Raw genomic sequence first — 26,553 nt, 5'->3', positions numbered from 1 at the left:
TTTCTGTTTGCTAGCATCTTGTCTCTAAGGACTGAGACAGCTGGTTGAATGGCCAGCGTCACCCACAGATTCAGCATGGCCATCCTTCGTGAAAAAGTAGCACCTCCAACAGGCATTGGCACTTTTTAAAAAAGAAGTATTTTAGTGTTTTTTGGGCTAGAGGGCCTCTGAGTTCTCTTGTGTCACTTCTTGCCAATGCTGTTGAAACACAAAAGCATTAGCAGTATTTAAGGGAACAAGTGTGACTGCATTCTAATAAAATATTAAGGATACTGAAATTTGAATTTATTATAATTATGTACAATGAAATAGAAGTATCATTTGTAATTGTTTTAACTATTTAAAAATGAAGAGACCGGTAGTAGTCTAAATTTGGCCCACTGGACATAGTCTGCCATCTTCTGATTTATTGGAAGAAGAAAAATGTTACAGGAAGTACAAAAGGTTAGGAGAGCTATTTTTCTCCCCCTCTGAAGTTGTAAATTACAAAACTGAAAAGTGGAAAAAGAACTTCCTGATGTCAAAGTGTTGAGGGTTGCTAAAATCTTGGTGTGGAGCAAATTGAAAGAAAAACTCAGATGGAGCAGCCCCTGTGGCACACAGGAGTAGGGCACCAGCCCAATATGGCAGAGGTGGTGGGTTCAAACCCAGCCTCAGCCAAAAACTGCAAAAAACAAACAAACAAAAAAAAAACAACCTCAAATGAATACATGCCTACACATCTATTCTTTTTGCACAAAAAGTTTTATTTCACATGGATGTTTCTATTTCCTAAAAGCTTGTCTGTATTTGTGTGTGTGTGTGTATGTGTGTAGACACAGTTTCACCTCCTTTAAGCTGCCTTTCCTTGCAGCTTCCCACCCCAATTCTGGGCAAGGTTAGTGGAAGATGGAGACTCAGGAGTTTATAAGAATGGAAGTTGTAATTAGGGTGCATTAAAACTTATTTTCAAGTAGGAATTGAAAATGTGGGGCATTGGGGAGGAGAGCAAGATGGCGGCCAAGTAACAGCTTCCTTGCATCTGGGCACCGTGATTCCGGGGAGATAGGACTCCAGGCATCTCTGGCTGGTGGGATCTGCCTATCATCACCCCAGCGAGGATACAGAGAGTCAGCGAGAGACTTCTGGACCCCAAGAGGAGGACTAAAACAGTGGAAAACCGGCAAGTGGTCGCGTGTATTCAATCTGTCTAAACCCGCCCGCAACTGTAAGTTCAGTAGCAGCGAGACTGCAAACTGGAAAGGCCTTACCTGTGAACTGTTTTGGTGTCTTTGGACTTGGCACTCAGTTGAGCTGCCTTGGGGAGAGCCTGAACTGGAATGCGGAGAACTTTGGCCTTTGTCTAGGGCCCCAGTCTGAGCCTCTGAGCCAGACGGAGCTAATAGTGTTTGGCTGTGGGCCACAGGGAGCCATTGTGAGCTATCTGCCCTGTCAAGCTCTGCCCTCAGGGTTGCAGAGCTAGAATCGGGTGGGAGCTGGTAACCCAGCGACCAAGTAGCCTAAGGGTGGGGTCTGAGCCGCCTTGCAGCCCTAACCATCAGGGGCAGAGTGAGACCGGTTTTGGCACACTGGGTAAGTGGATAGCCACTTCAGCAGTGATTCCAGCGACAAGCACTTTCCTGGGAAGGCTTCTGCTCAGCAAGTTTACAAGTTCAAAGTGCCTTTTAAGTGGGCTGAAGAGAGATTTAGGGTGTCTACCTGCTGGGGTTTGAGAAATCAGCAGCCTCCAGTCGTATCAGAACTGTGATTAACACCTCATACCCCAGAAGACCACGTGTTGCCTAGACAATATTCAACAACATATACATACTGCTTTGTTTTTGGTTGTGTTTTTTTTTTTTTTTTTTGGTTTACTTGTTTTTTTTGTTTATTTTGATGTTGTTGATGTTGTTTTGTTTTTTAATTTCAACCTTTTCCGTACAGATCTTTTTTCTTTCTCAATTTTTCTAGTTTAATTATAATTTCCCTTTGCTGCCTTTTTTAATAACTAGAACTTCATTTTTGCTACTGTTTCTACCGCTATTATTTGGTTTTTCACCCAATTTTATCCCGTAAAGTTTTCTGTTTGTTTTGGTTTGATTTATAGCATTTTTGTCTTTCCTCTACTTGGTGGAGGTGGGGTACTGTGTCTGATCAGGTTAGCAAAGAGCTGCTGACCTCAAGGGAACCACCCAACTGGGCACCCCCAGAGGGTGGGTTTTTTTTAAGGTTGTGTCAAAGTACCCTACTGTACACCCATATTGCTCTGTCTCCCTATTTCTGTGCCTCTCTTCTTTTTGTCAATATTCCTTTTACCCGTCCCCTCTCCTTTCTCTATTTTTTTTTTTCTTATCACTTGGTCCTCCTTTCTTTCATCCATTTCTTGCTCTTCAACCTTCTCACCCTTCTGGTCCTGTACCAAAAGGACTCATCTAACCCTTAGTCCACAGGAACAAGAACTTAAAGAGCAAGAGGAAGTGAAAGGAAAATTAGGGCAAGGAAACAGATAAAAGAAATCACTCATGAGGAAGAATCAGCAGAAAACTCCAGGCAACATGAAGAACCAGTCCAGAACAACCCCGCCAAGGGACCATGAGGTAGCTACTGCAGAGGATTCCACCTGTAAAGAAATGTTAGGAATGACAGAAAGGGAATTTAGAATACGCATGATGAAAATAATGAAAGAAATGATGACAATATTGAAGGAAACTTCTAATAAAGTGGAAAATAACCAAAAGGAAATTCAAAAACAGAATCAAATAAGAGATGAACGATATGAAGAATATAAAAAGGATATAGCAGAGCTGAAGGAACTGAAACAGTCAATTAGGGAACTTAAAGATGCAATGGAAAGTATCAGCAACAGGTTAGACCATGCAGAAGAAAGAATTTCAGAGGTAGAAGACAAAGTTCTTGAGATAACTCAGATAGTAAAAGAGGCAGAAAAGAAGAGAGAGAAAGCAGAACGTTCACTGTCAGAATTATGGGACTTTATGAAGCATTCCAACATATGAGTTATAGGAATCCCAGAAGGGGAAGAAGAATGCCCCAGAGGAATGGAAGCCATACTAGAGAATATTATAAAAGAAAATTTCCCAAATATCACCAAAGATTCTGACACACTGCTTTCAGAGGGCTATCGGACCCCAGGTCGCCTCGACTCTAACCGAGCTTCTCCAAGACACATTGTGATGAACCTGTCCAAAGTCAAGACAAAAGAAAAGATTCTTCAAGCTGCCAGGAGTAAGCACCAGTTGACCTACGGGGCAAATCCATCAGAGTGACCACAGACTTCTCTAATGAAACTTTTCAAGCAAGAAGACAATGGCCATCTACCTTTAATCTACTTAAACAGAACAATTTCCAGCCCAGAATCCTGTACCCTGCTAAGCTAAGCTTAAAAATTGACGGAGAAATCAAATCATTCACGGATGTACAAACATTGAGAAAATTCGCCACAACAAGACCAGCTCTACAGGAAATACTTCAATCTGTTCTGCACACTGACCACCGCAATGGATCAGCAGCAAAGTAAGAACGCAGAAATTGAAGAACAGAACCTAACCTCCACACTGATGCAAAAGATAAAACTAAGCAATGGACTCTCACAAAATCGGATGAATAGAATACTATCACACTTATCAGTTATCTCAATAAATGTAAATGGCTTGAATTCCACACTGAAGAGACATAGATTGGCTGACTGGATTAAAAAACACAAGCCATCCTTTTGCTGTCTGCAAGAAACACACCTGGCTTCAAAACACAAATTAAAGCTCCGAGTCAAGGGTTGGAAGACAATTTTTCAGGCAAACGGCATTCAGAAGAAAAGAAGAGTTGCAATCTTATTTTCAGATTCATGTGGATTTAAAGCAACTAAAGTCAAAAAAGACAAAGATGGTCACTTTATATTGGTCAAGGGAAAAATACAAGAAGACATTTCAATTCTAAATATTTATGTACCCAATTTAAATGCTCCCAGATTCTTGAAACAGACCTTACTCAGTCTGAGCAATATGATATCTGATAATACCATAATAACAGAGGACTTTAACACTCCTCTTACAGAGCTGGACAGATCCTCTAAACAGAAATTAAACAAAGATACAAGAGCTTTAAATAAGACCCTAGAACAACTATGCTTGATAGACGCATATAGAACACTCCACCCCAAAAATAAAGAATATACATTCTTCTGATGACTCCATGGAACATTCTCCAAAATTGATCATATCCTGGGACACAAAACAAATATCAACAGAATCAAAAGAAATGAAATTTTACCTTGTATCTTCTCAGACCATAAGGCACTAAAGGTGGAACTCAACTCTAACAAAAATGCTCGACCCCACACAAAGGCATGTTATTCAAACAATCTTCTGTTGAATAACAGATGGGTGCAGGAAGAAATAAAACAGGAAATCATTAACTTCCTTGAGTATAACAACAATGAAGACACAAGCTACCAAAACCTGTGGGATACTACAAAAGCAGTTTTGAGAGGAAAATTCATCGCTTTAGATGCCTACATTCGAAAAACAGAAAGAGAGTGCATCAACAATCTTACAAGCCATCTTATTGAATTGGAAAAAGGAGAACAATCGAAGCCTAAACTCAGTAGAAGAAAAGAAATATCCAAAATCAAATCAGAGATCAATGAAATTGAAAACAAAAGAATCATTCAGAAAATTAATGAAACAAGGAGTTGGTTTTTTGAAAAAATAAATAAAATAGATAAACCATTGGCCAGACTAACGAGAAATAGAAAAGTAAAATCTCTAGTAACCTCAATCAGAAATGATAAAGGGGAAATAACAACTGATCCCACAGAGATACAAGAGATCATCTCTGAATACTACCAGAAACTGTATGCCCAAAAATTTGACAATGTGAAGGAAATGGATCAATATTTGGAATCACACCCTCTCCCTAGACTTAGCCAGGAAGAAATAGAGCTCCTGAACAGACCAATTCCATGCACTGAGATCAAAGAAATGATAAAAAAATCTTCCAACCAAAAAATGCCCTGGTCCAGATGGCGTCACACCAGAATTCTATCAAACCTTCAAGGAAGAGCTTATTCCTGTACTGCAGAAATTATTCCAAAAAATTGAGCAAGAAGGAATCTTCCCCAACACATTCTATGAAGCAAACATCAACCTGATACCAAAACCAGGAAAAGACCCAAACAAAAAGGAGAATTTCAGACCAATCTCACTCATGAATATAGATGCAAAAATTCTCAACAAAGTCCTAGCCTATACATTACAGCTTATCATCGAAAAAGTCATTCATCATGATCAAGTAGTCTTCATCCCAGGAATGCAAGGCTGGTTTAACATATGCAAGTCCATAAATGTTATCCACCATATTAACAGAGGCAAAAGTAAAGATCAAATTGATCCTCTCAAGATGCAGAAAAAGCATTTGATAAAATCCAGCATCCTTTTCTAATTAGAACATTGAAGAGTATAGGCATAGGTGGCACATTTCTAAAACGGATTGAAGCTATCTATGACAAAGCCACAGCCAATATTTTACTGAATGGAGTAAAACTGAAAGCTTTTCCTCTTAGAACTGGAACCAGACAAGGTTGTCCTCTGTCACCTTTACTATCAACATAGTGCTGGAAGTTCTAGCCAATACAATTAGGCAAGACAAGGAAATAAAGGGAATCCAAATGGGAGCAGAGGAGGTCAAACTCTCCCTCTTTGCTGATGACATGATCTTATACTTAGAGAACCCCAAAGACTCAACCACAAGACTCCTAGAAGTCATCAAAAAATACAGTAATGTTTCAGGATATAAAATCAATGTCCACAAGTCAGTAGCCTTTGTATACACCAATAACAGTCAAGATGAGAAGCTAATTAAGGACGCAACTCCCTTCACCATAGTCTCAAAGAAAATGAAATACCTAGGAATATACCTAACGAAGGAGGTGAAGGACCTCTATAAAGAAAATTATGAAATCCTCAGAAAGGAAATAGCAGAGGATATTAACAAATGGAAGAACATACCATGCTCATGGATGGGAAGAATCAACATTGTTAAAATGTCTATACTTCCCAAAGCAATCTATCTATTCAATGCCATTCCTATCAAAGTACCTACATCGTACTTTCAAGATTTGGAAAAAATGATTCTGTGTTTTGTATGGAACCGGAAAAAACCCCGTATAGCTAAGGCAGTTCTTAGTAATAAAAATAAAGCTGGGGGCATCAGCATACCAGATTTTAGTCTATACTACAAAGCCATAGTGGTCAAGACGGCATGGTACTGGCACAAAAACAGAGACATAGACACTTGGAATCGAATTGAAAACCAAGAAATGAAACTAACATCTTACAACCACCTAATCTTCGATAAACCAAACAAGAACATACCTTGGGGGAAAGACTCCCTATTCAATAAATGGTGTTGGGAGAATTGGATGTCTACGTGTAAAAGACTGAAACTGGACCCACACCTTTCCCCACTCACAAAAATTGATTCAAAATGGATAAAGGACTTTAATTTAAGGCATGAAACAATAAAAATCCTCAAAGAAAGCATAGGAAAAACACTGGAAGATATTGGCCTGGGGAAAGACTTCAGGAAGAAGACTGCCATGGCAATTGCAACAACAACAGAAATAAATAAATGGGACTTCATTAAACCGAAAAGCTTCTGTACAGCTAAGGAGACAATAACCAAAGCAAAGAGACAACCTACAGAATGGGAAAGGATATTTGCATATTTTCAATCAGACAAAAGCTTGATAACTAGGATCTATAGAGAATTCAAATTAATCCACATGAAAAAAGCCAACAATCCCTTATATCAATGGCAAGAGACATGAATAGAACCTTCTCTAAAGAGGACAGACGAATGGCTAACAAACACATGAAAAAATGTTCATCATCCCTATATATTAGAGAAATGCAAATCAAAACAACCCTGAGATATCATCTAACCCCAGTGAGAATGGCCCACATCACAAAATCTCAAAACTGCAAATGGTGGCATGGATGTGGAGAGAAGGGAACACTTTTACACTGCTGGTGGGACTGCAAACTAGTACAACCTTTCTGGAAGGAAGTATGGAGAAACCTCAAAGCACTCAAGCTAGACCTCTCATTCGATCCTGCAATGCCATTACTGGGCATCTACCCAGAAGGAAAAAAAATCCTTTTGTCATAAGGATAGTTGTACTAGACTGTTTATTGCAGCTCAATTTACAATCGCCAAAATGTGGAAACAGCTTAAATGCCCACCAACCCAGGAATGGATTAACAAGCAGTGGTATATGTATACCATGGAATACTATTCAGCCATTAAAAAAAATGGAGACTTTACATCCTTCATATTAACCTGGATGGAAGTGGAAGACATTATTCTTAGTAAAGCATCACAAGAATGGAGAAGCATGAATCCTATGTACTCAATTTTGATATGAGGACAATTAATGACAATTAAGGTTATCCGGGGGGGAGGAAAAACAGAGGGACGAAGGGAGGGGGGTGGGGCCTTGGTGTGTGTCACACTTTCTGGGGGCAAGACATGATTGCAAGAGGGACTTTGCCTAACAATTGCAATCAATGTAACCTGGCTTATTGTACCCTCAATGAATCCCCAACAATAAAAAAGAAAAAAAGAAAATGTGGGGCATTGAGGAAATAAACAGGTGTCTGTCCTAAGTTCAAATGTGATAATAAGCTCTTGTTAGATAACAATAATCCTCATGCCAATTTTATCAGTCCTGTCAATAAGAGAATATATTCTTAGATATTGCATGTTTAGTTCTGTAAATACCTTTCCTAGCAAGTGCCTGAAAAGGTACATGCAGAATTCTCACGGGGTTGTGGCCCTCAGCTTGGCTATGGCTGACACAGTATCAAAAGATTCTTGGGCATTATTATTGAGGACAGCGATGGAGAGAAATTAGAAATCGGTCAGCCTCCTACTGGCGATGACTTCGAAATATCAAATGAAAAAAAAATCAAGTGGCTGTTATAATATTCTTATTTTTAGAAGTCTTCCAATCATAACCTTGGGAACTATTATTCTTCCCATAACAATGTCATTTTTGTGTGACCTCAGGGAGCTCATTTCCCTTCTTTAGGCCACATACTTGGACATCTAATAAATTAAAGCTTTGGACTGGATGCTCTACTGGTCTTTTCTTCTTCCACTTATTAACACTGTCAATTAATTATCCATCTGAGTACATTCAAGGGCAAGGGCCTAGTGAATGAATTTGGCAAAAAGCTGTCCCCTCTTTGGTGTATGTCTTGATAGTGAAATACACATCTAATTGTATTGAATAAAGTTGTTTTCAGAGGTGGATTTCCAGTTTATTTTTTACTCTAATCAAAGCAGTTTACATAGAACTTGTCCTATAATGATGCCTGGATTAGGCAACCAAAAGTAGTGAAAGAGCCTTCCTCAATGGGCACAAAGTCTGAAAAGGCCTGGGTGGTCCGAGCTCCTTCCTGGGAGACTTCAGTCAAGTCATGAGGTTTGCTGGGATAGCTTTTATTCCTGCTTCCTTTTTAGGATGGAATCCTACTCCAGGGACAAAATGTAATGTTGGTCTCTCTGTGATCCCCTTAGATCACTGGCGTTGGTCAAGCTAGTGGCTCTATTTACAGAGCCTGAGTAGCTGGGCTCTGTATTCACAGAGCTAAATTCAAAAAGGGTATTCTGCACCCCTAATGAGGACTAGTTTTCACAGCCTAACTCACTGATCTCCCCGTGGGCCAGGTAAGCATGGCTGGCACTCAGCCTCCATGAAAAGGCCTATGAAACTGAGGGTATGTGGTCCAGTAAGTTGCATGGGAGAACCCCCCTTTCATAGAGTCCCAGGGTAGAATATTCTTGTGGGTGAAGCTTCCTCAGACTTTAAGGAATTTCAAAAATAAAATAGAAGATGGGACAGCCAGTGCTTTCCTCCCGATGCTGTGTGTTGGGAGATGCTCTTGTTGCCTATCGTTTTTTAAAAAATTAATTTTTTTTTATAGGAGAGGGAGTCTCGCTCATTCAGCCAGGCTGATGTGCAGTGGCATGATCATAGCTCAGCACAGCCTTGAATTTCTGGAGTCAAGTGCTCTTCCTGCTCAGCCTCCTGAGTACCTGGGACTACAGGCACCCACCACTGCACCCAGCTGACATTTTAATTTGTCAAAGACAGGTTCTTGCTGCATAGTATCAGGCTAATCTTGTTATCTTTTTCTGGAGAGCTTTTGTTTTCAACTATAGAATAGTGGTTATGAACACAGACCCTGGGGTCAGAATTGGTGAAGTTTCTTAATCCCTCTGTATCTGTTTCCTCATCTGCGTTATAGGGTTTGTGAGTATTAGATATGTAAAGATAATTGTAGCCTTAAGGACAGTTTCTGACAAATAGAAAATACTTTATGAAACTCATGGTTATAGTTATGAAGGATAGTGTTGGAGAGAAGTTGGAAATTGGCCAGCCTTCTAGAAACAGAAAACATCAAGATATCAAATGGTCATTGGATAATTTGATTTTTGTGGTATTTTTTCTTAGAAACCTTGATTTTTTGGAATTTTTTTCCTTCCCATTATAGCCATACATTTGACATCCGATTCCATAATCTCTGTGATAAAGTCATTAGGAGATCTGCATTTGTCTTCCACCACACAGACAGCGGAGTTTCAGTGTGTGTTCTTTGAATCCATTTCCCTGACATAAGATATTCCGTGACTTGAGTACATAGTAGCTGATGACATTTAGCTAATGTTACCAGGACCTTCAGGGATGACTGCACAAGTTGTGTCATACATAAGTCCAGGGGGCAACTATTCACTTACAAAACTGTCTAGGATTCTTTCTAAGGTAATGTTATGCTAGATAACCTCACAAGAAAAAGTAAGTTTTCCTCTGTTGCTTCTAGTAACACAGAGTGATATGACTGCCATGGAATGTGAAATTAGTAAGTATTGAAAAACTGAACTAAAATATAAAATCTTTTAACGTGTGGGTTAAGGAAGGAAGAAGGCTTACTCCATGCAAAGTGGACTTTATATGTAGATGTAGTAGGTTATGGGAGAATTTCTTAGATATGAGAGAGAAGTCCTGAAACTCCAATAAGAAAACAAACAAAAAACTTCCCTTTAACCATAATTATTAAGGGTAATGTCTAACTATTAAGGATACCTGAATTTCCACATTAAAAATTGATTGCTTTCACTCAGACCTATGTCGTGTATTACCCGCACATACCTTGGAAAGGAGACTGCATTTATTCTCACTTAGACGTTTACCCTGCAGAGTGAAGAAGTGCGTCATACAGGTTGGTAAGAAGAGGATTCATGAAGGAAGACAGAGAGGACTGTCTGCTCTGAGCAGCTTCCCTGGGCTCTGCATGGGGAGGGGCCTGGCAAAGGGGGTCCCTGGGGGATATTGAAGGCAAATACTATTCAGAACGTTGTGAGGAATTAACCAAAAGTTTTTGTTTAGACTTAACCAAAAGTTCAAGGACCTAGTAGATGTGTTTGATCAAGATTTTATATCCTTAGGATGTTGTCAGAATTAAAAAATGTTCCCTTTCTTTCTTGAATAAACAGGATTGATGTTGCCTTATTCTTTCTTTAGGGCAGTGAAATCTGCCGCCAAGCCTAACCCACTCCGAGCATCCAAAATACCTTTGGGGCAAAGTATGTTTCTTGTAGTCACCTTATTTTTGCCGGAAGATAATGTATATTTTGAAACAAATTTTAGGGAATTACCAGCTTCCTTTTCAGACAAATAGGCTTCCCAAATCTTGATAGAACTCTGCTGAATATAGTGGCATTTTTTGTTACTTATTTTCTCATTTCAGAAAGTGGATGTCACCAGCAGAGCTGTAATGGAAATAATGACTAAAACAATTGAATACCTTCAACCCAATCCAGGTAAGGAGCCACATTATCTGTTCACAGCCTCCCTTCATGTAGTTTTTGACTTCTCCTTGATAGATGTTTTACGTTTGGTATGTGCATCGATGTTCTCTGTCTACTTTTCCTAGAGGTTCCATGACTTCTCATTTGGCACTTTGGCTGACGAGATGGGTTTTTGTAAAGCCCACCATGAAGTAACTGGAAGAATTCATGGTATTTTATCCGTCTGTGGTGTATTTAACTAACAGTGTGTGTGGACAGCTGGGGTGTCACAATGTCAGAGGAGCCACAAGGTGTTATCAGTTGACCTTCAATTTTCAAGAGATAGTAAGAAAGAAAATTGGGACGGTTTTTAGACAAAAAACACAGTAATTCCCAGAAGATGTGAAAAAATAGTCAGGTGAATAGTTTTTGTGAAATGCAGAGGGTTTCTTTTCATATGATGTGACTGAAGTCTTTGGAAGATTATTCTTGATTCTGCTTCTTCTCCAAGCACAGGATTATTCTTGATTCTGGTTCTTCTCCAAGCACATCACAGATCAGCATTTGCTCCTGCTAACTTGGTATCCTCTAAGAGAAAAGAGTAGCAATAGAGCTAGTGGACCAACATCTTGATAAGAGAACCGGATAGAATCGGTATAATCCCTGTAGGCACCCAGTGGAGCAGAGCAGCCTACCTCATAGACCTCCTCTTTGTTCTTCCTGTGTATCAGTTCCTAACTGCAGGGTGGAGAAACTTGAAGCAAGGCTCCATGTCTTTGAGTGAGATGTATAAATATTTGGAAAACTGCTTAGTCTTGAGACTAGTTTCTGTGGGAATTTCTGGTTGGGGTGTCTTTTATGGTCATAGGAAAGATGATACAGGCAACTGCTTCAGCCCCAGAGGGTTTGGGCACTGAACATTAGTGGGGAAGACATAAGAGGTGTGGCAGCAGCATGTGCTGGCCAGCTCTCCACTGCCCCGGCCTAGCTTTCCTTCCGTCTCTATTTACCTATGACCAAAACAGCTGCTATTGTGAAGATGAACAAACTATGTCAGAATAACATTCTGATTCTTTTTCCTTCTTAAAACACATTAGAAATGAGCTAAGGTGAGGGAGGAAAATATTGAAGAAAATAAGGAATTTAACTGACTGTGGACTAAGTAAAGTTTTCAAATGGTTCACAAGTTGGTTGAAGCAGCAAAATTCAAGTTTCTAAGTTTTACCCAGAACCTTCTTGATAACTTATATTCCACAAAGGTGCAGAGATCTCTTGGATGCAAAATTGTTTCTCAGCATTTAGCAACTTATAATAGGTCAAGGTGATGCTGGTTCTGAATAAGTAAGATCTGGCTTATGTCAGGACAGGACCGACTGAGGCAAAGTCAGGAGTTTGCATGGATGGCCAGTAGGGTCAGTGGAGGTTGATATTTTGCTGGTACTTTGGATATGTGATAATTGTATCAAACTCTTACTCTAGTATGCTAATGGGCTTTCAGATCTTGTGGTTATGGAGGTTAAACATCTTTTATGTTCTTAAAACTCAGTTCCTAGTGAAATGAGGACCACAGACATTTTAATTAATTTTCAGAAATCTGCTCTGGAAAGGTCTCACATCCAGTCTTGCCCACCTCCAAAGTGACATTTTAAAAAGGCAAATGTGGTCATATTATTGTCTTTCATAAAACCCTTCAATGGCTTTTCATGATTTTAGGATTACATTTCAAATGTTCCACGTGGTTTACAGGACCCTCTGTACATGGTCAGCTTGCCCTTTCCCCCACACCTTGCTAGGCCAGCATGAAGGTCACTTAGAAGCCTTCTTTGGCTCCTGAGCACATTAGGTTCCCCTGTCAGAGTCCCTATTGTAGTCCTGTGCTTTGAAATTGCATAATGTTTATGGCTTTGTTTTCCCTCCCCTATGAGGACAGGGGTGTGCCCATCTTACTCATGGCTGCTTCCCCAGCCCCCAGATCAGGTTCAGGCATCCAGCAGGCACTTGAATATTTAACTAAATTAAATACAAAGTACGGTTGACAGTGGCTAATGGAATAAAACTGCTCTGATACCAAGGATAGACGGAAATTTTCTTCCTTTGCCCTGAACCGTCAGATCCCCCCATATAACCAGCATTTATTTAGCACCTGTGTTTAATGTTATGCAAAGACAATCCTAGATGCTTTGGGGTAGGATTAAGACCAAGTTTAGACCCTTGCCCTCTGGAACCTCATGGTCTAACAGGATAAGTTACACATACTCTGGGGAGAGTGACCGGAAGACTTCACAGCAAATTCCTTCTGGAAATTCCAGCAGACTAAGAAGATGGAAGATGAATGGGGGTTGCAGGCCTAAAGGTCTGCCCTGTGAAGCAGAGCTTTCGAGAATATGGAACAGACAGCTGTAATGTCCTCCATCTTGGGCTGTGAAATTACCACAAAAGGAACAGCCCTAATCAGTACAGATTTCTAAGCTCTTAAGTAAGAAATAATTTGAATAAGAAAAGTACTGAGCACAAGTTTCATTCTACTGGTTATAAGCCCCTATTCTCAGAGTGTTTAAGAGCTAAGATCATTGGAGAAGGAATAATTATAGGGAAGAAAAAGGTACTAAATCAGTGTCGTCCAATAGAAATATGATGCAAGTTGCATGTAATTTTGAATTTTCTAGAAACCACATTAAAAAAGTAAAAAGAGGGCAGTGCCTGTGGCTCAAGGAGTAGGGCACCAGTCCCATATGCCAGAGGTGGTGGGTTCAAACCTAGCCCTGGCCAAAAACCACAAAAAAAAAAAAAAAGTAAAAAGAAAAGTGAAATTAATTTTTAAAAGGTATCTTATTTAACCTCGTATATCCAAAATATTGATCAGTATTGGTAATTACTGAAATATTACACATTTTTGGCTGGGAATGGTGGCTCACTCTGGCTACATTCCTCTAATCCTAGCACTCTGGGGAACCAAAGCCAGAGGATTGCTTGAGCTCACGAGTTCAAGACCAACCTGAGTGAGAGCAAGACCCCGTCTCTACTAAGAATAGAAAAATTACCCAGGCCTTGTGGCAGTAGCCTGTAATGCCATATACTCAGGAGTCTGAGGCAGAAAGAAAAAGCCAGGAGTTTGAGGTGCTGTGAGCTGACATCAGGACACTCTAGCCTGGGCGACTGAGTGCGACTGTCTGAAAAAAAAAAAAAAAAGAAAGAAAGAAAGAAAAAGAAATATTATGTACTTTTTCCTCACACTAAGTTTTTGAAATTTGGTGTGTGTTTTATACTTATAGCACATCTTAATTTGGACTAGCCACATTTCATTGCCCAGTAGCTCCCTGAAGCCAGAGGCTCCCATTGTATCACAGTAGTAGATAGTTTGCCCTTCACGCTGTTCTATGATGAAACTATGATGTTTGATGTATGTTTAACAGTCAGCTCCTTGGGTTTTATCTGTGCTAGTTTGGGGTGGGGGGGAGGTTCAATAGAGAAAGGGGCTCTTGATTTAGGATCAGACTGTCTTTAAGTTGTCTTTTTTTTGTTTTAAATCTTCTAAGAATCTGTTTCATGATAATATTTTGGAGATTTTTTTCCTTAAATGAAATAATGGACATGGCCAGATTAGACAGTGTATCCTTTCCAGCCTTGGCAGGCTTGTTAAGGCAGAGACTCTTCAGTTCTCACTGAGAAGTTAATCTGACTGATGTCATAATCCAATACGAATGTCCTGGCTGTTAGATAAAAAGTAGTTGGAACATGAAAAGTACTGTGAACAGTAGGGTTTGGTTCTGTATGGAAATGCTTTTCCCTGAATGCATTCATTCCCTGAAAGAACTACTCTAGTTCTTTCCAGCATGCCTGAGATTGGATTATTAAATCAGGGTCGTTAAATGTCTATTTAGATTTTTTTTACGATAACTTCAAATCTTATTTATGGAATATTGGTTGTGGAAATAAAAGTTAGCTGGATTAGTTTTGAAACGTCTCATTAGACCCTGCAAAGATACTAGCATGCTTCTTTTCCACAGACTGCCCTCTTAATCATCTCCTTCCAAAGATGAATCAGTACAGTGATTATAAGACATTGTGTGGTGGTGGAACTGAAAGGTAATACGTGTGATACTTGGCATTCATGTACGCAGATCCTTTCACAACAGACTGAATGTGCTACCTTTCCTGGAGGGCAGGAGGAGTGTATTCATCTGTCTCTAAGGGCCTGAGCATTGTGCCTGGCATGCTGTTGGCCCTCAGTAAGTCCTCTGAATAGGCACATGAATGAATATATCCATACTTCACTTATAGAACAGGGATGTCTACCAACTCCTGCAGCCAGAGCTTTCACTTTTCCAAGTCCTGACACTGAAAAATAATCAAAATGCATAGGGAACAGATTATAGAAGCAATTGTGAGGAAATGTTAAACTTCAGAGGAATAGGATTTTTCGAGGATGAACACATTAAAGAGGAAAGTGTAAGTCAGGATATAGGTGGTGTAATCCATGTACAATATGTATCAAAAAGGCTGGAGGGTTTTACTATTTTTACTACATCTTTGGGGGAAAATGTTGAAAATATCATAATATATTGGAGACACCTTAAGTAATCAGGAGTTTTAAGTTAGCTGAATGGATAGACTAATGATATTCATTCCCTGTGTCTCTAAAGATATTTTAGAGAGTGCTAAAGCCAGGCCTTATTGAAGATATTGTTAATCATAATAAATATTATAATTATACATTAAAATATGTGGGTATGTATATATAGGGAAAATTGAGCTAACGGGATCTCACTTGGATAGCCCTGAAGCGCTGACGCACTGCAGAGTATGATTCCTCAGCCCGACCTTCAAGGTGAGCACCTGGTGGCCCTGGCACTCACTGTGTCTTCCAGTTCGTTCTCCCTCTTGTTCACCACCCTGCAGTCTCTCACTGCTGTTTTGCTCCCCCAGGCTCATTCCTGCATGAGATTCTGCAGTGGCTGTTCCCTCTTCCAGGAAGGCCCAACTACCCCTTTGAACCTGTTTCCTTACCATCCTTCCTGTCTCAGCTTAGCTCCTCCTCTGAGAGGCATCTTCTGGGACCCCTGTCTTTCAGGTGCACTCCTGTTTTGCATTTTCATGACACATCGTGTCACATGAATCCCCCTCCACAAATATCCAGGGTGGCTCCTCAGAAGAAAGTTGAAAGTTCTTATTGTGGGTTATGAGGTCCCGAGGATGTGACCTCACCCCTTCTGTGCCAGCCTTGCCAGCTGTCCTCAAACCCATAGTCACCTCCTTCCCCAGGCCTTGCCAGCCCCTCTGACTGAACCATATCCTCTCCCAGTCTTCTCACTACTCTCCTTAGTACTCTGCTAGCACATCACTTTATTTGTGCAGCTTTCCTGACCATCTCCCTGAAAACCCTTATCACTCCCTACACCCTCTTCCTACTTTGCTTCCTAGCTTCTCAGCTGTTACTGTGAGTCTGCTTGTTAAAGTGTTGCTTGAACCACAGTACCGCGGCCCAGATGTGAAACTATTGTTTGTACACTGCAAAGAGCCAAGTTCTATTCTTTTATTTTACTTTTCATAGAGTTTTCTTTTTATATGTTTTTTTATTTGTTCAATACACTGCCTTTTCCATTCTTACCCTCCTACTTTACGTTCTACCCATTGCAGGTATAAATTTTAGGTTGTCAGTCCTCTGCTTTTACCTCTCCACTGGCTTCCATTGAGCTGAGCCCGGATTGAGAGTAGCTCCTCAGCCTGTCCCTGCCTCAGGGTACTGGCACATCCTTCCCCCAGCTCCGGCGATGACTGCTGCGTCCCATCACATGCATCTCCCTGTACAATCCTTCCCTGGCCACCCTGTTTGATGTGGCCTCTCCTGGCCTTTCTCATACCCCCTTTTATTACTTCCCATCACCATTTGAAATTATATTCTTTTTATCTTTTTATTTATTGTCTGCCATTGCCCCCATGTCCCATCTAGCATGTAATCTCCACATGAGCAGGACTTTGTCTGTCTTGTGTACAATCCCTAATAGAGAAACAGTGCCCTCAGTGAGTATTTATTGACTGACTGCTGCAACCCAAGAATTGAGTTGCAGCACAGTGGACTGGGGGTCATCCTGTACAGATGCCTTGCCTGACCACCTGGGGTCTGGCAGACAAAGGAAGAGAAGGTGCTGCAAAGTTTACACACACACACACACACACACACACAGAGTTCAGACCCATGAGAGATGACACCACATCAGCCCCTTATGAGGCTAACAGGTGCCATCTTGAGCCCATAATTCAAGGCTTTTTGTTAGGAGTTTGGGGGACATGCACATAAAAGGCAAAATGTGAGAAGGTAACAATTTTATGTTTAAATTAAACAGGTAGTTCTTTGTTCGAGGAAGAAAGCTATTAGGCTGAAGGACAGGGGAGTATTAAGCTATAGTTTAAATAATACTTTGGGGAGAATTTAATGAGGGAAAGTTACAGGGTGCAGCTCAAGGTGCCTGCAGCTGTAGAGTATTTGTGGGGGCAATTATAAGTTACTTCCTGGCTTTATTTATATCTTGTCTCTAATCTGCCCATCTTTAGACATTTCCCAGACTATTTTCTCATCTACTCTGCTGGATATTTCAATTCCTTTCACCACCTTAGGTGTGTATCCTGGAAGTGGGTGGGAGTTTGAAACTCAGGGCCATAACCCGTTCATGATCTCAGAGGGGATGCCAGTCTGCTCTAGTTCTCGTCCACCAATTACTGCTGCTTATCTCTTCCAGTGTGTTGTAGACTCTCTGGAAATAAGGACCCTGTTAGTTTTCCTCATTTATGTATGCCCGGTGCCTAGCACAGAGTTTGGTTTGAATAGTTGCTTAATTTGCTTTATGGATGAGTTATATCTTGTTAAGCATATTTAAGCTTTATCTTATAGAAGTAGCTAACCTTTCAGGTAGAGCCCTGGTTTGCAGACTTGTGCAGGCCAGGATCCGAGCTGCGACTGTCTGTGTAATGTCTACTTGGTGTCAGGCACAATTCATCCATTTCACAGTTGCTCTGGAAAAGGTGTAGATGTGCATATTCTAATGTATAAGATCCTTGGGCTGAAGCTGTTAACAGACTGTTCATATTTAAAGATTTAGATAATGGTTGTTCCTTTTTTTAGGTGAGAAAACTAAAGCTGTAAAATAAATTAATTTGCTCAAAGTCATTTTCTTTGCAGAGAATAGTCAGAACCTGTATTCAGATATGACTATCTCCAATGTGCATTCTGTTTTCAAAACAAAATGTGTTATACTGCACAATATCAGGATACTTTCAGTCTTGGTGTGTGTGACAGCTACAGTCCTGGGTGACCTGTGATGATTCACATCCTTGCACAGTCCCTTCCCTTTGAATGTGGATGGAGCTCAAAGGTAATAGGACTCACCACTCCCTGGATTAGGTTACATTATATGGCAAAATTGATGGGCTGTCACTCGTGACTGTGTCACATTATGGAAGACTATCTTAGCAAACTAATGTGAGAGACGTTTTCATGCTGCTCTAGAAGGAGCAAAATGCCATGTTGTGGCTACCTAAGGAAAGAGCTGCATGTTAGGGGGCTGGGAGTGTTCTCTAGAATCAAAGGTAGGGGTCCTCTAGCCGATAGCCAGTAAGCCAGGGCTCTGTCATGCAGCCTCAGGAGGTGAGCAGCCTTGGCTCGAGAAGGCATCCACCTCAGTAATCCTGGATTACAGATTCCTCCCCACCCAAGCTCCAAGATGACAGGATGTTCTGTCTGACACCCTTGTCTGCAGCCTGTGAGACCCTGAGCAGAGGCCTTAGTGAAGTCATACCCAGGATTGTAACCTGCAAAAACTGTGAGGTAATAAATGTGTGTTGTTTGAGACCATTAGATGTGTGATTCTTTGTTATGTAGCCTAGAAATTAATGCAGTGTGGCTGTTTGTGCCCCACAGGTACCCCTTTTTCAAGCATACCATTGTCTGGTGGGGCCACAGGCCATTTGCCTTTTGAGTTCGTTTCCCTCAGTATCTTACATTGAAGCAAGAAGTAGACTGGGAGCACCTGTCTATCTTTTCAGCTTTTAAGATGAAGTCTCCTGGGGAGCCTGCAGCCTGGGGGCCACATAGCTTTCTGGATCCTTAAGTGCAGTCTTTTGAACAAATCCAAGTTTTAAAGAACAAATCATTTTAATAAAAAATTTGTTCTATGTAGTTTGGATTTGGATAAGGGCTACACTCAAGGATCTGGAGGGCCAAGGGTAGCCTTGAGGCCCCAGGTTCTCTACTCTGCCATCAGGACAGTTCATTCCAGCTAAGACTGAAGAAATCTTCCTGTTTTGAAACATGATAGCAAAAAGCACTTGACATGGTGCCTGACACTTAACAGAGGCTCAAGAAATGTCACTCACAGCCCTACTCAGGGTCTTGCAGCTTTGCCTGAAGGCATCTCAGTTGCTTACTAGGAAAATCCTCCCCAGGCAAGGCTTCTAAACCCCACTGTAGGATGCTCCCCACACCAACTCCATAATGCTAGGCTCTGAAAACCTGAAGACGCAGAGGTTCATCATCATGATATTAGTACACTGGGGGTTGTGTATTTTTCAAACTGTACAGTTTTCTGCATTTGGGGTACATTTGCCCGCTTTCTCAGGACATGCTGTGAGACAGTACTGGGACTGTCTCAGACAGTCAGAGTAGTCTCAGACAGTCAGACTAGTCTCAGACTTGCAACACCCCATCTTGAGATAGGAGATGCTTGCTGTCCCACATCATGAGTTCTTAGGGCTGCTGACTGTGTACCACAGCACGGTGTCTTAAAAACCTCCCTGCTGCCTCCCACTCAGGGCGGAAAGAGCTGTGTCTCCTTGGAGAGAGGTGTTAATGTAAGCAGCGTTCTTTGGCCTGAGAGTAGCATGCTCCAGCACTGGAGTTAGCTGTTTGTGTAAGACAGCAGGTAAACCTCTTCTGCTCTTTCCTCCATCTCTTGTAATGTTTAACTTAAAAGAAACTGCATGGGTTTGAGGAAGTTTCCCTGAGTCCTTAGTACCCTTTAAGTCTTTTATGCCACTTGTTAGTGTGCAAGGCAGGAGAGCCATTGCTTACAGTGCATGGAGCCTCAGAGGACCACATTTCAGGCTCGTAGGTGTTCTGAGATTCCACCCAGGAAAATGAGGCCATTATGCACAGCCATCACGCTGGCAACATGGCATAGATGCTCAAGTGCTATTTATTACATACATTTGGTTGCAAGTATTGAGGCCTAAATCTAATTCAGTGTGATATGATGATTTATACTTGTATTCCAATTGTAATCTCTGCACCAGCCTTTACAAATTTAGTTATTAATAAAAGAATTCAGAATTAATCTCCATTTTTTATTGTGGTGAAATACATATATCATAAAATCTAATATCTTAATCAGTTTTAAATATACAGTCAGTGGTGTTAAATACATTCATAATGGGCAATAATTACCATCATCCATCTTCATAACTTCATCTTGTAAAACTCAAACTCCAGTCCCATTAAGCAAAAGCTCCCCATTCTCCTCTGTTCCCAGACCCCAGCCACCACCATTCTGCTTCCTGTGTCCATAGTTTCGACTACACTAAATACCTCATGTAAGTGGAATCATACAGTAGTTGCCTTCTTGTGACTGGCTTATTTCACATAGGATAATATTCTCAAGGTTTATTTATATGATAGCATATGTCAGAACTTCCTTCTGAAGGCTGGAATATTCCATGGTATGTAAATAGTGTATTTTATATATCTATTCTTCTATAATGAACACTTGAGTTGCTTATACATTTTAGCTATCATGATTAATTCTGCTATGAATATGAGTGTCTAAATATTCCTCTGAGACCCTGATTTCGGTTCTTTTGAGTATATTGCTAGATCATATGGTAATTCCATTATATAATTTTTTGAGAAACTACCATATTACTTTCCACAGTGGCAATACATTTACATTCTCACCAACGATGCTCAAGGGTTAGTTAATCTACATTCTCCAAGTGGCTTGTCAGTGTGATTTTGATTTTTATTGAACTCATGATGAGCGATATCAAGCATCTTTTTATATGCTTATTTAGCCATTTGCTTATCTCCTTTGCAGAAATGGCTATTTAAGTCTTTTGCCCTTTTTTAATTGGATTGTTTGGCTTTTTGTTGGTGTTAGGAGTTCTGTATATATTCGGAATATTAATCCCTTATTTGATATGCAAATATTTTCTCCCGTTCTGAGGGATTGCCTTTTACTCTGTTTATAGTATCTTTTGATACATAAAATCTTTAACATTTTCATGAAATCAAATTTATCTATTTTTTCTTTTGTTACATATGCCTTTGGTGTTATACACAAGAAATGATTGCTACATCCAATATCAGGAAGCTTTTGCCTGTATTGTCTTCTAAGGGTTTTATATTTAGATTTTACTAATAGATCTTTGATCCATTTGGAATTAGTTCTTGTATATGGTGTTAGAAAAGGGTCCAGATTCATTCTTTTGCATGTAGATATCCAGTTTTCGTAGCACCACTGGTTGAAAAGACTATTCTTTCTCTTGAATACTCTTAAAGACTTTGTCAAAAATCATTTGATCACATATGCAAGGTTTTATTTCTGGGCTCTCTATTCTATTCCATTCGTCTTTATGTCTGTCTTTATGCCAGTACCGCCCTAATTTGATACCTGTAACTTTGTAATTGTTAAAATCAGAACATACGAGTCCTCTAGCTTTGTTATTCTTCAAGATCGTTTTTGATATTCGGAGTCCCTTGAAATTTCATATTAACTTTAGGATAAGTCCTTCTATTCCCACAAAAAAGTCATTAAAATTTTGATAAGGATTCAATTGAGTTTTTAGATTGCTTTGAGTAATTAATAACATTTCAACAGTATTAAAGTCTTCTAATCCATGGACATGGGATATTTGTCTAGTTATTTGTCTTCTTTAATTTCTTTCAGCAATGTTTGTAGTTTTCTGTACAAGTCTTTTACCTCCTTGGTTAAGTTAATTCCTAAGTATTTTATTCTTTTTGATGCTATTGTAAATGGAATTATTTTCTTAATTTCCTTTCCCTGTTGTTAATTGTCAGTGTACAGAAATGCAGCTGATTTTTATGTGTTGACTTTGTATCCTACTACATGCTGAATTGATTTATGAGTTCTAGCAGGGATGTATGTGTACGTATGTGGAATATTTAGAGATCTCTACATATAAAATCATGTCATCTGACAACAGAGATAATATTACTTCACTTTCAGTTTAGATTCCTTTTCTTACCTGATTTTCCCTAGCTCGAAAGTGGGCATTGTTGCCTTATTTCTGATCTTAAGAAAGAGCTTTCTTTCTTTCACCACTGAATATAATATTCATTGGAGGGTTTTCACATATGGCTTGTACTATCTTGAGGTAGTTTCTTCATATTCGTAGTTTGTTGAGTGTTTTTGTCATGAAAACGTACTGGATTTTGTCATCAGCTGCTTGTTCTGTGTTGAGATGAAGGCTTCATTGCTTCTATTTGTTAATGTATATTATATTGATCTTTTTCTATGTTGAACAGTATCCTCGCATTCCTGGAATAAATCCCACTTGGTCATGGGGTATAATTTTTTAATATGGTGTTGAATTTGGTTTGCCAGTATTTTGTTGAGAATTTTTACAGTAATTGTTCATAAGGATTATTGGTCTGTAGTTTTCTTGCAGTCTCCTTGTCTGGCTTTGGTATCAGGGTAATGCTATCCTCATAGAATAAGCTAGGAAGTGTTTCATTTTCTTCAGTTTTGGGGGAAAGTTTAGAAAGGATTGGTGTTAGTTCTTCTTTAAAAGTTTGGTAGAATTCACTAGTGAAGCTTGTCTTTGTTGGGAGATCTTTCGATTATTGATTCAATCTCTTTACTAGTTACACGTCTGTTCAGATTTTCTTTCTTCATGAGTGAGTTTTGGTAGGTTTTGTTTTTCTAAAAGTTGTCCATTTTACCTAGACTATATAGTTTGTTAGTTGTTCATAATATTCTCTTAATAATTTTTTTACTTGTATAGAATCAGTAGTACTGTCCCTACTTTCATTTCTGATTTTAGTAATTTTAGTCTTCTCTATAGTTTTCTTAGTCCACCTAGCTAAATGTTTGTTAATGTTGTTGATCTTTTCCAAGAACAAACTTTTAATTTTCCTCTCAACTAAAGACATGATTGAGCCTTGATTAGGTGATGAAGAGTTAAGTATATTTTTAGCTGTTGGTGGCCATTTAAAGGAAATGAATATCAACTATAGTTTTCTCCGGCAAACTGTTTAGTGCCACTTGGATTATACATATCATCTCATTTCACTATCACAACATTTTGAACTCTGCCCTGCGTTATTTCTTTGTTACAATGTATGCTTGCATTAATTAGTAGGAAATTATAATAGATTCTGTGATAGGAGGATATAGTTCTAACTATTTAATCTTCAAAAAGAAGTTCTAGGCCAGGCCTGTAATCCTAGCATTTTGGGAGGCCAAGGAAGGAGGATTGCGAGAGGTTAAGTTCAAGACCAGCTTGACCAAGAGCACACCCAAATCTCTACTAAAAATGGAAACATTGGCCAGGTGTGTAGTGGGTGCCTATAGTCCCAACTACTCAGGAGGCTGAGGCAGGAGGATTGCTTGAGCTCAGGAGTTCGAGGTTGCTGCGAGCTAAGTTGACAGGAGGTCACTGTAACCTGGGGCAACAAGAGTGGACTCTGTCTCAATAATAGTAATAATAAAGTAAAAATCTTTTTGTTGGTGTTTTAAAGTAAGACCTTTGGTTTTGACCTCAGTAATGGTTTTGGAAAGGAGTGAGTTTTTTTGGTTTTGAAATTTACCTTAAAATTCTGTGTATACTGCGATAGATAACATTTATTCATTTGCAAATGATGTAGTCCACTTGCCCTAGTGGAGTCTAATGCATGTATCAGATTTTTAGGTTTGAAAGGCCTTTGCAGAAATTGAGTAAGCCCCTCTTCTTGTGTTGAATGAGGAAGCGGAGGTTCCGGAGGTTAGGGCTCATCCAAGGTCGCAGACATGGAACAGTCTCCACATTCCTAACTCACAGTGTGGTGCCCATCCTGCCTCCGGAGTGATCACACTTCCTCACCTCTGAATTTTTAAACACCTAACCCGAGTAAATATAGCTAAAGCTTTACATTTTGCTGCTGAGAAATTCTAATTTAACTTATTTTAACGAAGGATATGATAAAGCAGTGAGAGCCAGTGTAACATTCTGGGAAGAGAATGGGCTTTTGAGACACAACTGTGATTCAGATTCTGGCTCAGCTGCTTGTTGCTTCGTGTCCTTGGGCAAGTTACCTCATTTTCCTTTGCTTCATTTCCCTTATCTGAAAGATGGAGGAACAAAATCTGTTCTTGTTTTCCTGCAAGGATTAAAGAGGTGATGCACGTGAATTGTCCTTAACAGGCACTTCTGCAGGAATAGATAGCTGTAGGATGAAATGCGGTTTTGATCTTCAGTTTTTCAAAGGTATTTCAGGGCTCTTTCTAAGTTCTCAGACCAGGTAGCAGCATTTATGAACATAGTACTATTCATTCAGCATTCGTCTTGCTAAAGAGCCCTACTCTTGTGGGCAACAGGGTTTGGTTTTTCTGGGGCACATAGAGATAAGAGAGGAATTAAGTTGCTAAAAGCAGTGACAGACTCTTCTTCCCCCTTGTGACATATGGATGCCCTGTTCTATGTTTTTTTCCTTATTTGAAAATTCACACTTCAAGAGGGAAGGAAGTCACTCTTGAGAACTCTTGAGCAATTTAAATCAGATTATAGTTTTTTCTTTTATTTACAAAAATTATTTCCCAAATACTCCCATCATAGTCATTTAGGGTAGGAAGGAAAATGCAGTGCAGAAGGGCAAACCCACCCCTCGTCGCTGCCCCTCTGGCAGTGAACACTCACTCTCACCTCCGCTCCAGCTCAGACTGAGCTGCCTGAGCTCAGACTGATGCTCAGACTGATGCCAGGCCTCTCCACTCTAGCTTCCTCCTCCGCTGAGACCGCTGCTTTCCAGAGCCACAGAAATCCCATTTGTTATAAACCTTGATTTTGAATTATTGTATATGAAACTTAAAAACATGGCATTAGAACTCCCCATTTCTCCTTAGGAAAGGGAGCATTTCATCTTCTGACATCGTTGTCCTTGGGACTAAACCCCCTCAGAAAATACCACTTTTGTGTGGTATTGGTATATCTGTGTGCTGTAGGACCTGACATTTCACAGACCCTTTCTACAACAAGAATCTCAAGGGTTTTCCTACAAATATCTGTCAAAGCATCAACATCTACTTTTATGGTGTGCACATTGCTGTTGCGTAGACACAGTGGACAACAATGCCAGCACAGGAGTGCCTGCTCAGAGATTATCAGGAGCATTGTAATTTAATAATGAGAAACCTGAAGTATATACATTAAAAATATGTATATATAATATACATATATATTTTAATGTACTATGTTATTCTCTATACATCTTCATATGTTCAAATTATTTCATCTTTTTTTAAGCCAAGAAGTATGATAATGCTTTACTTAGCCACCGCAGATGAGAATTGGAGTGCAGTAGAATTTCCCATGAGCTGGGAGGTTAATCAGCAGTGGGCCACTAAAGGGTTAGCAACTGTCTCTCTGGAAGAAAAACCTTGACTTGTGATAGTAGTCAATTTTTGTATTATAACATCTCTCATGGCCGTTTTCAAGCTACCAGTGTGATGTCACTGAACTTAGACTTGAAGAAAGAAGCTCATGTTTTGTTCCCCTGAGCAGTGCTGGATGGTTCCAGCACACTGTTGAGTGAAACTGCCAAGGAAGAATAGCTCCCACGGGTAGGTAGGCAGTAAATATTCAGTAAATACCTGTAGGTGGAGGCAGGGGGACCTTTGTAGAATGGAAGGTGTTAGGGATCTGCTTTCTTTATTTCTGAAAATCTTAGATTATACGTTCATCAGTTGGTCTCTTGCTGTGTCTTAGAAATAAAACCTTTGACAAGAAAATGCCATCATGCAAGAATTCAATAAATCATGCAGTTGAGAAATTTTATATTTCTCTGGGATTTCTTTCACAGTTTTTTCTTCTTCAGGTAACTTTATTGAGGAAGAATAAAGCCAGATGGAATGTTTATAAACATAAAAGCTTCAGAAATCCCTGTGAAATTAAGATTATTTAATAAATGATTTGCCCATAAATATAGGAATTCAGCTACTTTGTAAAAATTACTTTAATGTAAAGTTTACTAAAGTAATCGGGTATAGAAGGAATATAATGGGTTCGATAATGTCAAAACTCATGTCCCCGCAGAATGTCAGAATGTGATTTCTGTCAGCTTGGGCTGATATAACAGAATGCCATAGATTGGGTGCCTTTAACAACAGAAATTAATTTTCTTACAGTTCAGAAGGCTGGACAGTCCCAGATCAAGGTGCTGCCAATTTGATTTCTGATGAGGGCTTTCTTCCTGGCTTCTCACTATGTCCTCACATAGCCTTTTATTGTTACATGTGTGGAGAGAGATCTTTCTCTCTCTCCTTCTTCTTCTAAGGAGTCCCACTGGATTAAGACCCCCAAAATATAGTCATATTAGGGATTTATGCTTCAACATATGAATGGAGGGGATGGGTATAATTCAATCCGTAGCAATCTTCATATCTCACACACTGAGAAACTTTCTTATTGTCCATGAAAGTCTGGGAATGCTGTATGTTTCATTCA

The 26,553-nt window shown here is 39.7% G+C and overlaps 1 protein-coding gene across 2 annotated transcripts in view; it reads left to right on the top strand.

Moving 5' to 3' along the window:
* The window catches only part of SH3GL2 (SH3 domain containing GRB2 like 2, endophilin A1), a 224,436-nt gene that overhangs the window by 176,091 nt on the left and 21,792 nt on the right, over positions 1-26,553 (top strand). For both annotated transcript variants that reach the window (XM_053572070.1, XM_053572071.1), the window contains exon 3: positions 10,806-10,878. In XM_053572070.1, the coding sequence (XP_053428045.1) occupies positions 10,806-10,878 (73 nt within the window). The remainder of the gene's footprint in view (positions 1-10,805; positions 10,879-26,553) is intronic.

This window comes from Nycticebus coucang, chromosome 2 (assembly GCF_027406575.1).
Source record: "Nycticebus coucang isolate mNycCou1 chromosome 2, mNycCou1.pri, whole genome shotgun sequence".
Classification (NCBI taxonomy): Eukaryota; Metazoa; Chordata; class Mammalia; order Primates; family Lorisidae; genus Nycticebus; species Nycticebus coucang.
Note: the sequence above shows the minus strand (reverse complement) of the source record. Positions and strands in the feature narration are given on the sequence as shown.